The following is a 12838-nucleotide window of genomic DNA, read 5'->3' as shown; positions in this document are numbered from 1 at the left end:
TCTGCTGGGCTGGGCCCACGCTGCGTCTCGCCCCTATGGTGTCCGGTTGCCATGGTGGCGCGGCCAGGGCGGTGTTTGTGGGGGACGGCTGGCCGCTTTGACGTAACGCGCATGCGCTGCTTTTGACGTGTGTGCGTTCGTCTTGCGTTCCAGCCGTCTCCCCGTATGCGTCCGACCACTCCCCTGGCCGTTCGCGTCACTACGTCCCCGGACGTGCACCAATGCGGAGGCTCGGCCCGCCTTTGGATGGGCGAAGTCTACCGCTGATGGCGTCCGGTACGCTTGGTGGTGGGACGAGGCGGCGGGGGCCCTTGCGAAGTGTGGGTGAGTGCTCTATATTCCTATTGGCCCCCCTTCTAACTTCAACTGTTCTCCATCAGGTCCGCATGAAACATTAGGACTTGTGATTAGTCTGTATATTCAGACCTGGGATTGGGTGACATGTGGGTGGTTACATATAAATGTTGTATGTTATGCATATTTGTCAGTCTGTCATCTGCTTGATAAAAGGGGATCCCCCCGAAACGTCGCACTTTGTGTGACAGCCTGTTATTTCGATAGTACAATAAAAGAGCATGAATACTTAGATGGTGCCGGCTTCATCTCCTACTGAACTATTTCCGTCTGGTTAACGGACTGCCTGAACACATCGCTGTTTATCTATTTAGGAGTGCCTCCTTCTCCACATACTACAATCTTATACTGTATATATATATGTGTGTGTGTGTGTGTGTGTGTGTGTGTGTGTGTGTCTCCATCAACTATTTAGATGTTATTTTAAGCGGTGACCCCGTTCGGGGCACTGTCAGTACTACCAGGACTTAGGAAACCTTGCAGTAGCAACTCTACTCTCAGAGCGAATAGTTGCCACCCGGCCCTTACTATCCATGGTATTCCAATTGGCAAATGGCTAAGGGCCAGGCACAACTGCTCTGATACAAAGGATGGAGTTTATTTGATTACTTGTAGTTTATGTTGTCTTGTGCAAAATAAAGTTCATTTATTATATGAATTTTGTCTTCATTGAGTTAAGTCACCTCGTATTTTTCTTTTTTAATTGGTTTTAACTCAGTTTTATTGTACCCTTGGGCACCTTTTTTCCTCCCTTTTGTAGTTAGCAGTCCTGATCACTTACAAATCTTTTGTTTCCTCTTGGTTTGCTTTCTGCCTCATGTTTTTCCAAGCATAACAGTAGTTGACATGAGTCACAGTGATCTGAGAATCTCCTGCGGCATTGATTCTTTCTTAAAGAGGAACTCCAGTGAAAATAATGTAATAAAAAAAGTGCTTCATTTTTACAATAATTATGTATAAATGATTTAGTCAGTGTTTGCTCATTGTAAAATCTTTCCTCTCCCAGATTCACATTCTGACATGTATTACATGGTGACATTGTTACTGTGGGCAGGTTATGTAGCTGTTTCTAGCTGTTCTGGCTGTTAGACAGCTCTAAACAGCCATTTCCTGTCTGTGAACATTGTTACATTGTGGCAGTTTGCCCATAGTACCGCGGTATTCAGAGCCTCTAGTGGGAGTGGTTTCAGCACAAAATCAGTCACACAGCGCCCCCTGATGGTCTGTTTGTGAAAATCATTCTATTTCTCATGTAAAAGGGGGTATCAGCTACTGATTGGGATAAAGTTCAATTCTTGGTTGGAGTTTCTCTTTAACCTCCTTGCTGGTTATCCCGAGCTCAGCTCGGGGTAACCTGCGCAGGAGGATATCTCAGGCCCCGCTGGGCCGATTTGCATAATGTTTTTTTGTTACAAGCAGCTAGCACTTTGCTAGCTGCTTGTAACTTCCAATCACCGCCAATCCACCGCGCCGAGTCGCTCCCCAGCGCCCCAGACCCCTGTGCTGCCTGGCCAATCAGTGCCAGGCAGCGCTGAGGGGCGGATCGGGATTCCCTATGACGTCCCAACGTCCATGACGTCGGTGACGTCATCCCGCCCCGTTGCCATGGCGACCGGGGAAGCCCTGCAGGAAATCCTGTTCTCAACGGGATTTCCTGCATACTCTGATCGCCGATCGGAGTGGGTGGGGGGATGCCGCTGCTCAGCGGCTATCATGTAGCGAGCTCTGGGCTCGCTACATGATTTAAAAAAATAAATAAAAAAAAAGTGCGGCGCTGCCTCCTTGCCGGATTTTTTAGACCGGCAAGGAGGTTAAAGTAATCTCCTGTGCTGCTTGATCCGATCTGTAGAAGCTCCTGACAACTGTAGTGGATGCTTGCTTTCCCTTGTGAAACAATGATGGTCAGTAGGAAGAAAATTATAAGAAGAAGAGAGCACCTAGTATGTGGGGAGCATAAGATGATGGTCTGTGCTGCAGACTATGCTGATCTCCAGAAAAGAGATAGAGACAAGCAGAGGGGGATACCCTAAAGTGGAGGGAGCAAGGCCAATGAAAATTTAGCTATTTTATATGTGCTACTCCTCCCAGTTTTAGGAGTACAATTATGAATCTTTGCATGCCTCTTTGGCCCATATCCATGCAGGGTGCTTGTGCTGTTGTTGAGCGATCCCACCCTCCATACCCTGTGGTTGCCCTCCAAAGCCCCCATTTTTTCCCATAGACTTTTGGTGGAAAATCGTAAACTTTTGCCACTCATACAGCTCTGAAGTTAAACTCACCAAACGTGGGTCACTTAGTCATGAGGTTAATCTGAACAATTCTGTCTCATTTTGGGGACTCAAAGTGGGAGGAACCACAACCAACTAATCAGTTTCCCCCTACTAATTTCAATGAGCTCTCATTCTCACAGTATTAAAGTCAGAGTCCCCAAACTTGGCACAGTTGGCCACTGGGTGACTGGGGTTAAAATTTTGAAAGGTGGGAGGACCCACTTACAGCCAATCAAACATCAAGCCAGCATCATGAGGTTTCTTCAGACACAACACCATCTAGTTATTATTCTTCTCTGCCCCGCCCCCCTTTCTTTATGCTACTCCTCCTACACTATTGGAGTTACAAGCGCCAAAGTTTGCATACTTCTTTACCTTATACATTGTTTTTGCACCCTCTGCGCTCCTGCAGTGGACCACCAAAGACCCCTTTTTTGCCCTGACTTTGACAGAGAAAATTTTCAAATAGCTGCCACTCGTATAGTTTTGAATCTACACTCCCCACACTTGGACCACATATTGTTGGTGTCACCTAGAACAAAAAATTTGAATATAGAAGAAACAACCAAAAGTGGGCAGAGCTAGCAACAGCTAATGAAAATGTTTCTATTTTCTGTATGCTACTCCTCCCACAGTTTTAGGAGTACAATCATGAAACTTTGCACACTTCAGCCCATAGCCATGCAGGTTGCTTGTACTTTGTTAAGCAATTGCACCCTCCGTACCCCTGCGACTGCCCCCGAAGAACCCATTTTATCCCATAGACTTTAATTGGAAAATTTTAAAACTTTTGTCAATTGTACAGCTCTAAAATGTAACTCACAAAACTTGGGTCATTTAGTCATGGAGTTAACCTGAAAAATTCTTTCATATGTTAGGGACTCAAAAGTGCACGGAGCCACCCACAGCCAATCAGATTTTCCCTATTGACGTCAATGAGAAAATGTAAAAAGCTGTCTTTCCCATGGTATTAAAGTCAGAGACCCAAAACTTAGCACAATTAGTCCCTGGGTGACTGGGGTCAGTGGCGTAACTATCGCCCCCACAGGCCCTACAACCACAGTAGGGCCCGGGGGACTCAGTGGCCTGGCGCCTGCCTCCGTGTACATGGATCAACACGCAGTCACTTGCCTGTGTCTTGATGTGGGCGCACAGGATGCAAAGTAACAGACACCCAGAGGCATGCTTGGTGCTGCAGCTTCTAATCCTCTGAGACCTGGCAGTCACATCAACTGCCCCACCCCCTCAAGCATGTGGTGGACCTGGAAGAAGAAAGAAGATGCAGGCACCGCTGAGACTCAAGGGAGAGAGGGTTGCCTGCAGTCCTGCGGACTCCCACGTGTAAGGTGTAAGTAACATAGGAAGTTACTCCTGCTTTAAACTGCTGTTTGAGCTGAAGGCTTCTCCTCCTCTGCTCTCTGATGCCTGCTGGGTGCCTGCTGAGATAACTCTGTGCTGTCTGGGACAGCCTTCAGTGAAGAATGCAGATAACGTCTGCTGGGAGGCTGCTGACCACTGACAGGAGCTTTCTCCTGCTCTCTGGTGTCCCGTGACACAGGGGGCTGAACAGAGGGATTAGGTATGCATTGTCTCTGCTGTGCCCTGCACCCCACAGAGTAGTTTAAAATAAGCATGTATTAAAGTGATGTGGAAGCGATGTGTAGTGTTGTGGTCTTGATGTCTAACCTGTCCCCCCTAGCCACCAGCATTAATTACTTTCTCACCCCTAACCCTAACGTCTATATCCCTGTGTTAGGGCCCATTCACACAGATGTTTCCTGGGCAGTAAATATCAGTCACGGCATTCGTCGTTAAGCGCTACCACCATTTACCGTTGGGTTCATGCAAATGCTGCATATTTCCCCCTATTTTCCGTGTTGTCTGCCCAGCGCTTAGCCCAGGCATGGGTAAACTTGGCCCTCCAGCTGTTCAGGAACTTCAAGTCCCACAATGCATTGCAGGAGTCTGACAGCCACAGTCACTTGTACTTCCGTAACAGCTGGAGGGCCGAGTTTGCCCATGCCTGGCTTAGCCGATACTGTATGCAAAATATTGCCTTCAGGATCACTTTTCCATGTCCCCCTGCAGAGGTTGAAACATTCCGCACACCACCAAAAGCCACTAAATGGTTTTCTTCAAGCGTGCAAAAAAGCATTTAGACGAGAAGTCAAGCAGAAGCCCATGTGAACCAGCCCCCAGAATAAATCTCGCTCCAGACCTCATATATAGCAGGGGCACGTGTGCCCCTGCTAAACTGCCGCTATCCCGCGGCTTAACGAGGGTCCCTGTCCCCCCAAATCCCCTCCGTAATGCGGGGGAGCGCTTCCTGGTTGGGGCAGGGCTAACCGCCGCAGCCCTGCCCCACGCGCATCTGTCAGCGCGTATCTCCGCCTCTCCCCCACCCCTCTCAGTCTTCCTTCACTGAGAGGGGCGGAGGAGAGGCGGCGATGCGCGGCTGATAGACGCGAATGGAGGCAGGGCTGCAGCCGTTAGCCCTGCCTCCAGGAGCGACCAAGCCTGCGACCAAGTGACACAGTGGGGGGTTTGGGGGTGAAGGGACCCCCGTTTAGCGGCGCGTATGCGGCGGTTTAGCAGGGGCACACGTGCCCCTGCTAACTATGAGCTCTGAAGCGAGATTTATTCTCGCTTCAGAGTCTCTTTAATACCTGACCATATTTACCCCTCCATAGCTATATTTCAAACCCCCCAAAAGGGCAGGGAGTCTGTTAGCATTGCCCCCCTCCTCCTGACACACACTATTTAGCAGAGCAGCGTATATAAAACTTTATCTGAATTCAGCAGCAGAAGAGTTCTCCCCTTGAGGGTGCGTTTCCACTAACGCGAATTCGCATGCGTTCCCCGCATGCAAATTCGCATAACCAATAAAAGTGAATGAGCCTGTGTCCACTTGTCAGGAAAACGGAGCGTTTTCTTGTGCAGGAAAAATCTGCTCAGCAGAGTCATCCGAATTCGGACACCGCACACACGCATGCGATTCGCATACAATGTATTTAATAGGGAATTCGCATGGTGTTTTTTCATGCAAATTTTCATGCAAATTCGCATACGATTTCGCATGGAATCAATGAAAAAGCACACAGGCACTGAGATGGTTAAATTCGCACACAGCGTCATCCATGCGAAATCATATGCGAATTCGCGGTAAAATTCGCATACAATCGCATGCAATTTCGCTCCTGCATGCGAATTCGTCCGTGGAGAATCCGCGTCGATTTCCCACCGCACTAGTGGAAACGCACCCTAACAGTGCAGCTGATCACTGCACAACTCCCATCTCTGCAAGCCATAACCCATAAGGTATGTGGTGCAGAGTTGCATTGAAGAGAAGAGGGGGAGGACCTGTAGAACTGCTGGAAGTATTACGCTTCACTGCCCCTGGAGTACGGTGCCCCCCACAGCAGAGGTCGCGTGGGGCTATTGTTACAATGCTGCTTAAACCCCACCTTAACATTACCCACTTCCTGAAGCCTGACACCTTGAGTTCCCCCTGCGTTTGCACTCCATGTTCAATGATCAGCAATATGGAGACCTGTATGATATGGGTTAGTGCATTACTGATTAAACATTGAGTGCAAGAGCAGTTGGTATATTAGATTCAAATATATATATATATACTGTAGGTCACCGCATTATACAATGAAAATATAATGCAGTGACCTTTATTGAATATATAATGAGGGGGGAGGGGGCATCCCCCAAAAATCACAGGGTGGCCCTGTGATTTCTAGTTATGCCCCTAACTGGGGTTACAATTTTGAGAAGTGGGAGGAGTCACATACAGCCAGTTAGACATCAAGCCAACATCCTGTGGTTTCTTCAGAATTAACACCATCTAGTTTATGCTTACTTTTTACCATAGTAGTATGTAAATTATTTTAAAAACAATAAATGAGTAGAAAAACTTACTGGGTTCCGTCCTAAAATTAATCCACTCCAGAAGTTCTTCCTGAGCTATGTTGCTGAATTCTCCTTTAATATGTAGTTGGTTTTGCATGTTGCTAATGCCTTGTATTGACATTAAAGCCAATATAAAGATAACCATTTGACAGTTGGCTCTGTTGAACATCCCCCTAAAAAGCTGTATAAATATAGAAAATACATACAGTTGGAGCTGGACAATGCTCTATTTACAATTCCATGATTTATTCATGCAAACTACCAACAATGCAGTCCCATTTTTTGTCTTGCAAAAAACTGAAGTAAAAATAGACTAATGATATAAAGATTTGTATGCATAGTCCCAATCATAAAAATGACTTTCCTGGAAATACACCATCTTATCTTATACATTTTTTTTTTTCAGATTCTTTATTTATTTGTAGAAAGCATTAGACATGACATCCGAATATAAACTTCAAATTAACCGAACTTACATATTAAGTATCGGAGAGTCCATAGTGAGAAAGGTGTACATCAGGAGATGCAGCTCCAATTTCACATGTATATTATAAGTACAACAAGAGTTTGATGGTACACTTCACTCGATTATTGTTATCGCTTCCTTTTTTTTTTTTTTTTTATGGCTATCTTATATTCAGGTCTAGTTAAGCCAGACCCAAATGAAAAAAATGTAATCTAATATATGAACATAACATAACATATTAGCTCTTAAGAGCAAATTGAACATCTCCCAGACATTTGAGAGCTCATCTCTCTTCTCTCTGCCACACATTGTGGTCTTCTCATGTCTGGGTCGGATACGGTCTCTCGTCCAGCAGCCCCTCACCCATATATGCTATTCATCAAAAAGGTATTAGTTTACTCTCTTGTCAACTCCCTGTATATTCCACTGTGTAGCTTAACTAGTTTCTCCTCAGTTCAGGCAGCGCTACCCTCCAGAATCCCCTCGAACTCCACTGATTCCCTAAACATTGACCAGAAAGCCCAAGTCCTTTTGAACACCTCTGTTCTATCCATTGTTGCATATGTTAGATCTTCCATTATTTGAATGTGATCTATCTCCTTTACCAACTCCAAGGATCCTGGGGGGTTAGTATCTCGCCATTTCCTGACTATTACCCTTATGGCTGCATTCAGAATATGTCGGACCACTGATCGTTTATATGCTCTCATAGACCAATCGTTGCAGTGGAGGAGATAAAATTCTGGTGTGAAGGGCGTGCTACGATTAGTGACATGTTTTAATAACCTCTCCACTTTGTTCCAGAAGTTTTTCAGATTGGGGCATGACCAAAGAATATGTGTCAGGGTACCTTGGGCACCCCCACATCTCCAGCATTTTTCATTTGTTTCTGGATATATTTTATGAAGTTTGTGGGGCGTATAATACCACTGTGAGAGAATCTTGTAGTTGGTTTCTTGGATTTTGCTGGACATAGAGGTCTTATGAGCATATAAACACATTTTTCCCCTTTGAGCCTCAGAAAAGGTGCGTCCCAGTTCTCCCTCCCACATCTTAAAGAAGGGTGCCTCATAATCTGACTGTGATATCAGGATAAGGTATATTTTCGATAAAGTTTTCTCGATCGGGTCTGACCCATTGCATAATTCCTCAAAATTCGTTAGGCATCTCGAATGTGTGGGCGTTATCCTTAGATGCCCCAGAAGGTGTTATCTTATACATTTAACAAATATAAAATACCAACATCAAATTGTCTGGTGAAAAAAAAAAACTGCTCAGAATTGCAGACACACTGAAAAAGACCCCCCCCCCCCCCCCTTTAACACCCCACCCTAGCCCAGAAACTGCCCACCAAATCAACATCAGTGTCAACAAATTACAGGCATTACGGGCTCTGCAGGAGTTTCAAATGACCTCCACAATCTTATTTTGGTTTTAAAGCCGCATCTACACGCGTAGATGCGGCCGCAATGCTCCTTATCAATCGAGCTGCATCAGCATCGACGGATCTTGCTTCCGCCGATTCCCTGCTCGCTCCCCACAAGTGGACAATGGCAGGGAATCGAGCGGAAGATAAGCGGCGCCGGCGGGGACGAGCAGGGAATCGAATGCGGCGAACGCGCGGGCGAGCAGGGACGCGGAAGAGGCGATCCGGCGGCTAATCGAGCCGCCGGATCGCCACAACATCTCCCCGTGTAGACGGGGCTTTAAGGCTAAAAATCGTATCGTTTTAGATGCAAGCAACAGGAGGTCTCCTTGCCCCACAAATACAACAAAAGTCAGAAGGTTGCGGCACACTGCTCCTTTATTGAGCTCAATCTTTAAATGCAATACAGCAACAGTTTCGGATGAACCTCACCCTTTCTCGAGCTAACATCAACTGATACAAACAAGTAATATAATGCTTCCAGACCTGGAAATTACATCATGGTAACCATGAATACACTGTATACAACACAAGAACAGGAACAACGTCCTTAAAGGTAAAGTCACTTATCTGACAAACGTCAGTACACAATACATGTGAGGAATTCCATCACTCCATTTTCAATGTAGGGCATCTCATTCATTCTGTGTATCCTACTAATATAATAAATGGGAAAGTTCGGATGTTTGGATGTTTAGATGTTTGGATGTTTAGATGTTTGTTACTCGATCACGCAAAATCGGCTGAACGGATTTGAATGAAATTTGGCACACACATAGTACATTACCTGGAATAAAGTATAGGATACTTTTTATTCCCATAACCAAAAAGGGGGCGGAAACAAATACAAATTTCACTGGAAAATGTAAACTGCAGCTGTTCTTACACTGTTAATGGCAGGGTTCTCAAACTTTGCACAGTTGGTTGTTGGGTGACTGGGATTAATATTCAGAAAGGTGGGAGGAGCCTACAAAAGCCAATCATAGTTCACCTATTGATTTTCAAGGGGAATATTTACATTGCTGCCATTCTTGCACTGGTAATGGCACAAGCCTCAAACCTGGTACAGTTGATCATTGGGAGACTGGGGTTCAATTTGAGAAAGGGGGTGGAGCCACAAACAGCCAATTAGATTTGTTTCATTCCAATGCAAATTATTGATGCCAAACACCGCAAAGCTCACAAACTTGGTCGTTGAGTAATTGTGTGTTAAAGATAATCTGTATTGTTAAAATCGCACAAAAGTAAACATACCAGTGCGTTAGGGGACATCTCCTATTACCCTCTGTCACAATTTTGCCGCTCCTCGCCGCATTAAAAGTGGTTAAAAACAGTTTTAAAAAGTTTGTTTATAAACAAACAAAATGGCCACCAAAACAGGAAGTAGGTTGATGTACAGTGTGTCCACACATAGAAAATACATCCATACACAAGCAGGCTGTATACACCCTTCCTTTTTAATCTCAAGAGATCATTTGTGTGTTTCTTTCCCCCTGCAGCTATCTTCCACTGAAGTGTCAGGCTGTTTCTTCCTGCAGAGTGCAGACAGCTCTGCCTGTATGTAATTCCTCAGTATGTGAAAGCCCAGCCAGCTCAAAGGAGGATTTATCCAGCTTGTAAAAGATAATAGAGCAGAGAGAACCTGCCATAATCTAAATAACACACAGGTAGTGTGCAGAGAGGGGCCTGGAGGGGGGAGATGCATCACAGAACCACAACACTGACGAACTTGGCAGCCTTCCAGACACAGGCTGACAAGTCTGACAAGAGAGAGATACGTTGATTTATTACAGAGATGGTGATAGTAGAACGTGCTGCAGTAAGCCAGAACACATTAGAATAGCTTTTGGAACTTGTAGGATGATAAAAAACAGGGTGCAATTTTTGTTACAGAGTCTCTTTAAGGTTAGGAAAAGTGGGCACAGCCAACACCAGCCAAATACATAATCGGGCAATACTGGGTCATCAGTGGGCGGAGACAAATACACATTTCACTGAGAAAATGTAAACTGCAGCCATTCTTACACTGTTAATGGTAGGGTTCTCAAACTTTGCACAATTGGTCACTGGGTGACTGGGATTAATATTCAGAAAATAGGGTGGAGCCTACAAAAGGCAATCATAATTCACCTATTGATTTTCAAGGGGAATATGTAATTGCTGCCATTCTTGCACTGTTAATGGCACAAGCCTTAAACCTGGTACAGTTGGTCATTGGGTGACTGGGGTTCAAATTTAGACAAAAGGGGTGGAGCCACAAATAGCCAATAAGATTTGTTTAATCTCAATGCAAATTATCGATGCCAAACTTGGTCATTGAGTAATTGTGTGTTAGGGTTAAAAAAAGTAGGTGGAGCCAACACCAGCCAAATACATACCCGAACAATGTCAGGAAATCAGTGGGTGGAGAAAAATACAAATTTCATTGGGAAAATGTAAACTGCAGCCATTCTTACACTGTTAATGGTAGGGTTCTCAAACTTTGCACAGTTGATCACTGGGTGGCTGGGATTCATATTCAGAAAGGTGGGTGGAGCATACAAAAGTCAATCAAAATCCACCAATTGATTTTTAAGGGGAATATTTAATTGCTGCCATTCTTGCACTGTTAATGGCACAAGCCTCTTGCACTGTTAATCACCTGTACCTGGTACACTTGGCCATTGGGTGATGTGGCTTCAAATTCAGAAGAGGGGTGGAGCCACAGCCAATCAGATTTATTTTATTTCAATGCAAATTATTGATGCCAAAGAACGCAAAGCTCACAAACTTGGTCATTAAGTAATTAAGTAATTGTGTGTTAGGGTTAGGAAAAGGGCGGGGCCAACACCAGCCAAATACATACCCGGGCAACGCCGGGTGTCCAGCTAGTATATATATATATATATATATATATACATATCAGCTCCTACAGTGAGAATTATACTACAGTCCAACTGCACAAAAAGTGTAATTCACAGTGCAGGAGTCTCAAGCCTTGTACACATGCTAGATGGTTCTTGGCTGTCAGTGTAGTTAGGCAGAGAGGCCTCCCCAGTCTAGTTAGCCAGAGAGTGCCCAGCAGTATAGGCAGCCAGAGAGAACCCCCTCCCGGTATAAGTAGCCAGGGATCACCCGTAGCATTACATTAGCAAGAGCTTTTGAAATCATTGGTGCTTATAAAATGCATGCAGTGTGAACAGGCCCTTAGATATGCTAGTCCTTCTAGTTTACCAAATATGCATCCTTGCTAAAGAGCACACAAATGTCAGCTAGCCTTCCTTTTTGTGTGCGTGTTACACTGCCTGTCAGGGTAGATACAGTACTGTACTGTAAAGTAAATTTAGAAAAATTACTCATGGGGAAAAGTAATCCAATACTTGAGGTTCACAGCTGTCAGATTACACAGTATTTTTTGCCATAGGTTCTCCTTTTTTTTTTAAACATACTTTATTGAGATTTTCCGTTTTCTCCCATAACATAAGGCTCAATATTACAAAAGGCATGTCACATTTATAGCAAATAACAGATATATTTATAACCTCTACTCCAATATTTGCCAATGTTAATGAGGATCCCATAAAAACAAAAAAAGAAAACACCCTCCCCCCTAAAAGAAAAGAAACAAAGAACCCCGTCTCTCAGCACCCTGCATTCCATTTTACCTATTACAACCTACAAAGCACACATTTGCATATTTCCTAAACAGATTACATGACAGGAAATTTTTTTTAAATTTTTTTTATTAGGTCTCGTTGTTTGGAGGGCAATATTTAAGAGCACCTAAATAGTCCCCAATATCCTCTAGACAGTACCAAGAAGTCAAGACAAATTTCCCCATCAGATCATTTATTTCCGCCGATGTGAAGGTCTCTAAAATTAATTTCCTCCAAATTTTAAAAAACCTTTTTGCTCTTTTCTCTGGGTTTTGTAATACTTACAACTTTTCTAGTGCAAATAAACACTACATTTCTTTTCGGAGCATGTCTAGTGTAGGGAAAGTTGGCTCGATCCAAACCTGAAAAATGACTCGTTTAGCCATGGCTAAAATGATGTGAAAAAGCGATGAAGGTGTTTCATGCATGTTTTCTGCCTGGACCTTCCGGTAATGAAATAGACATACTTGGTAATCTTTTATGATTTGTTTGTTACATATCTTATTTTCATAATCAATTACTTTGTCCCAGAAATGGTATATTGCATAGCAGTAAGAAAAAATGGCCACACGCTCAAACTGCAATACTTTTGTATATACCAGGGAGTCAACCAGTCCGCACCTGGATCCAAACGAGGTACAAAGATTCACTGGAAAAGAAGAAAGTTGCTGGGTCTCCACCTGGATTTTAAGCCAAACAGGCTATATTTATTTAATCCATAGTACAAGAAACACACGATGTTTCGGCCTGCGGCCTTTATCAAGTGATA

General features: G+C 44.3%; 1 protein-coding gene across 1 annotated transcript in view; it reads right to left on the bottom strand.

Annotated features, from left to right (window-relative positions):
* LOC137519344 (protein C-mannosyl-transferase DPY19L1-like) overlaps positions 1 to 12838 on the bottom strand; it is a 1198743-nt gene that overhangs the window by 432000 nt on the left and 753905 nt on the right. Inside the window, exon 13 of the mRNA XM_068238294.1 lies at positions 6552 to 6723. Coding sequence (XP_068094395.1) covers positions 6552 to 6723 — 172 coding nt within the window. The remainder of the gene's footprint in view (positions 1 to 6551; positions 6724 to 12838) is intronic.

The sequence above is a fragment of the Hyperolius riggenbachi genome, chromosome 5 (genome assembly GCF_040937935.1).
Source record: "Hyperolius riggenbachi isolate aHypRig1 chromosome 5, aHypRig1.pri, whole genome shotgun sequence".
Taxonomy (NCBI): Eukaryota; Metazoa; Chordata; class Amphibia; order Anura; family Hyperoliidae; genus Hyperolius; species Hyperolius riggenbachi.
The sequence above is the reverse complement of the archived record's forward strand: the minus strand, read 5'-3'. Positions and strand labels throughout refer to the sequence as shown.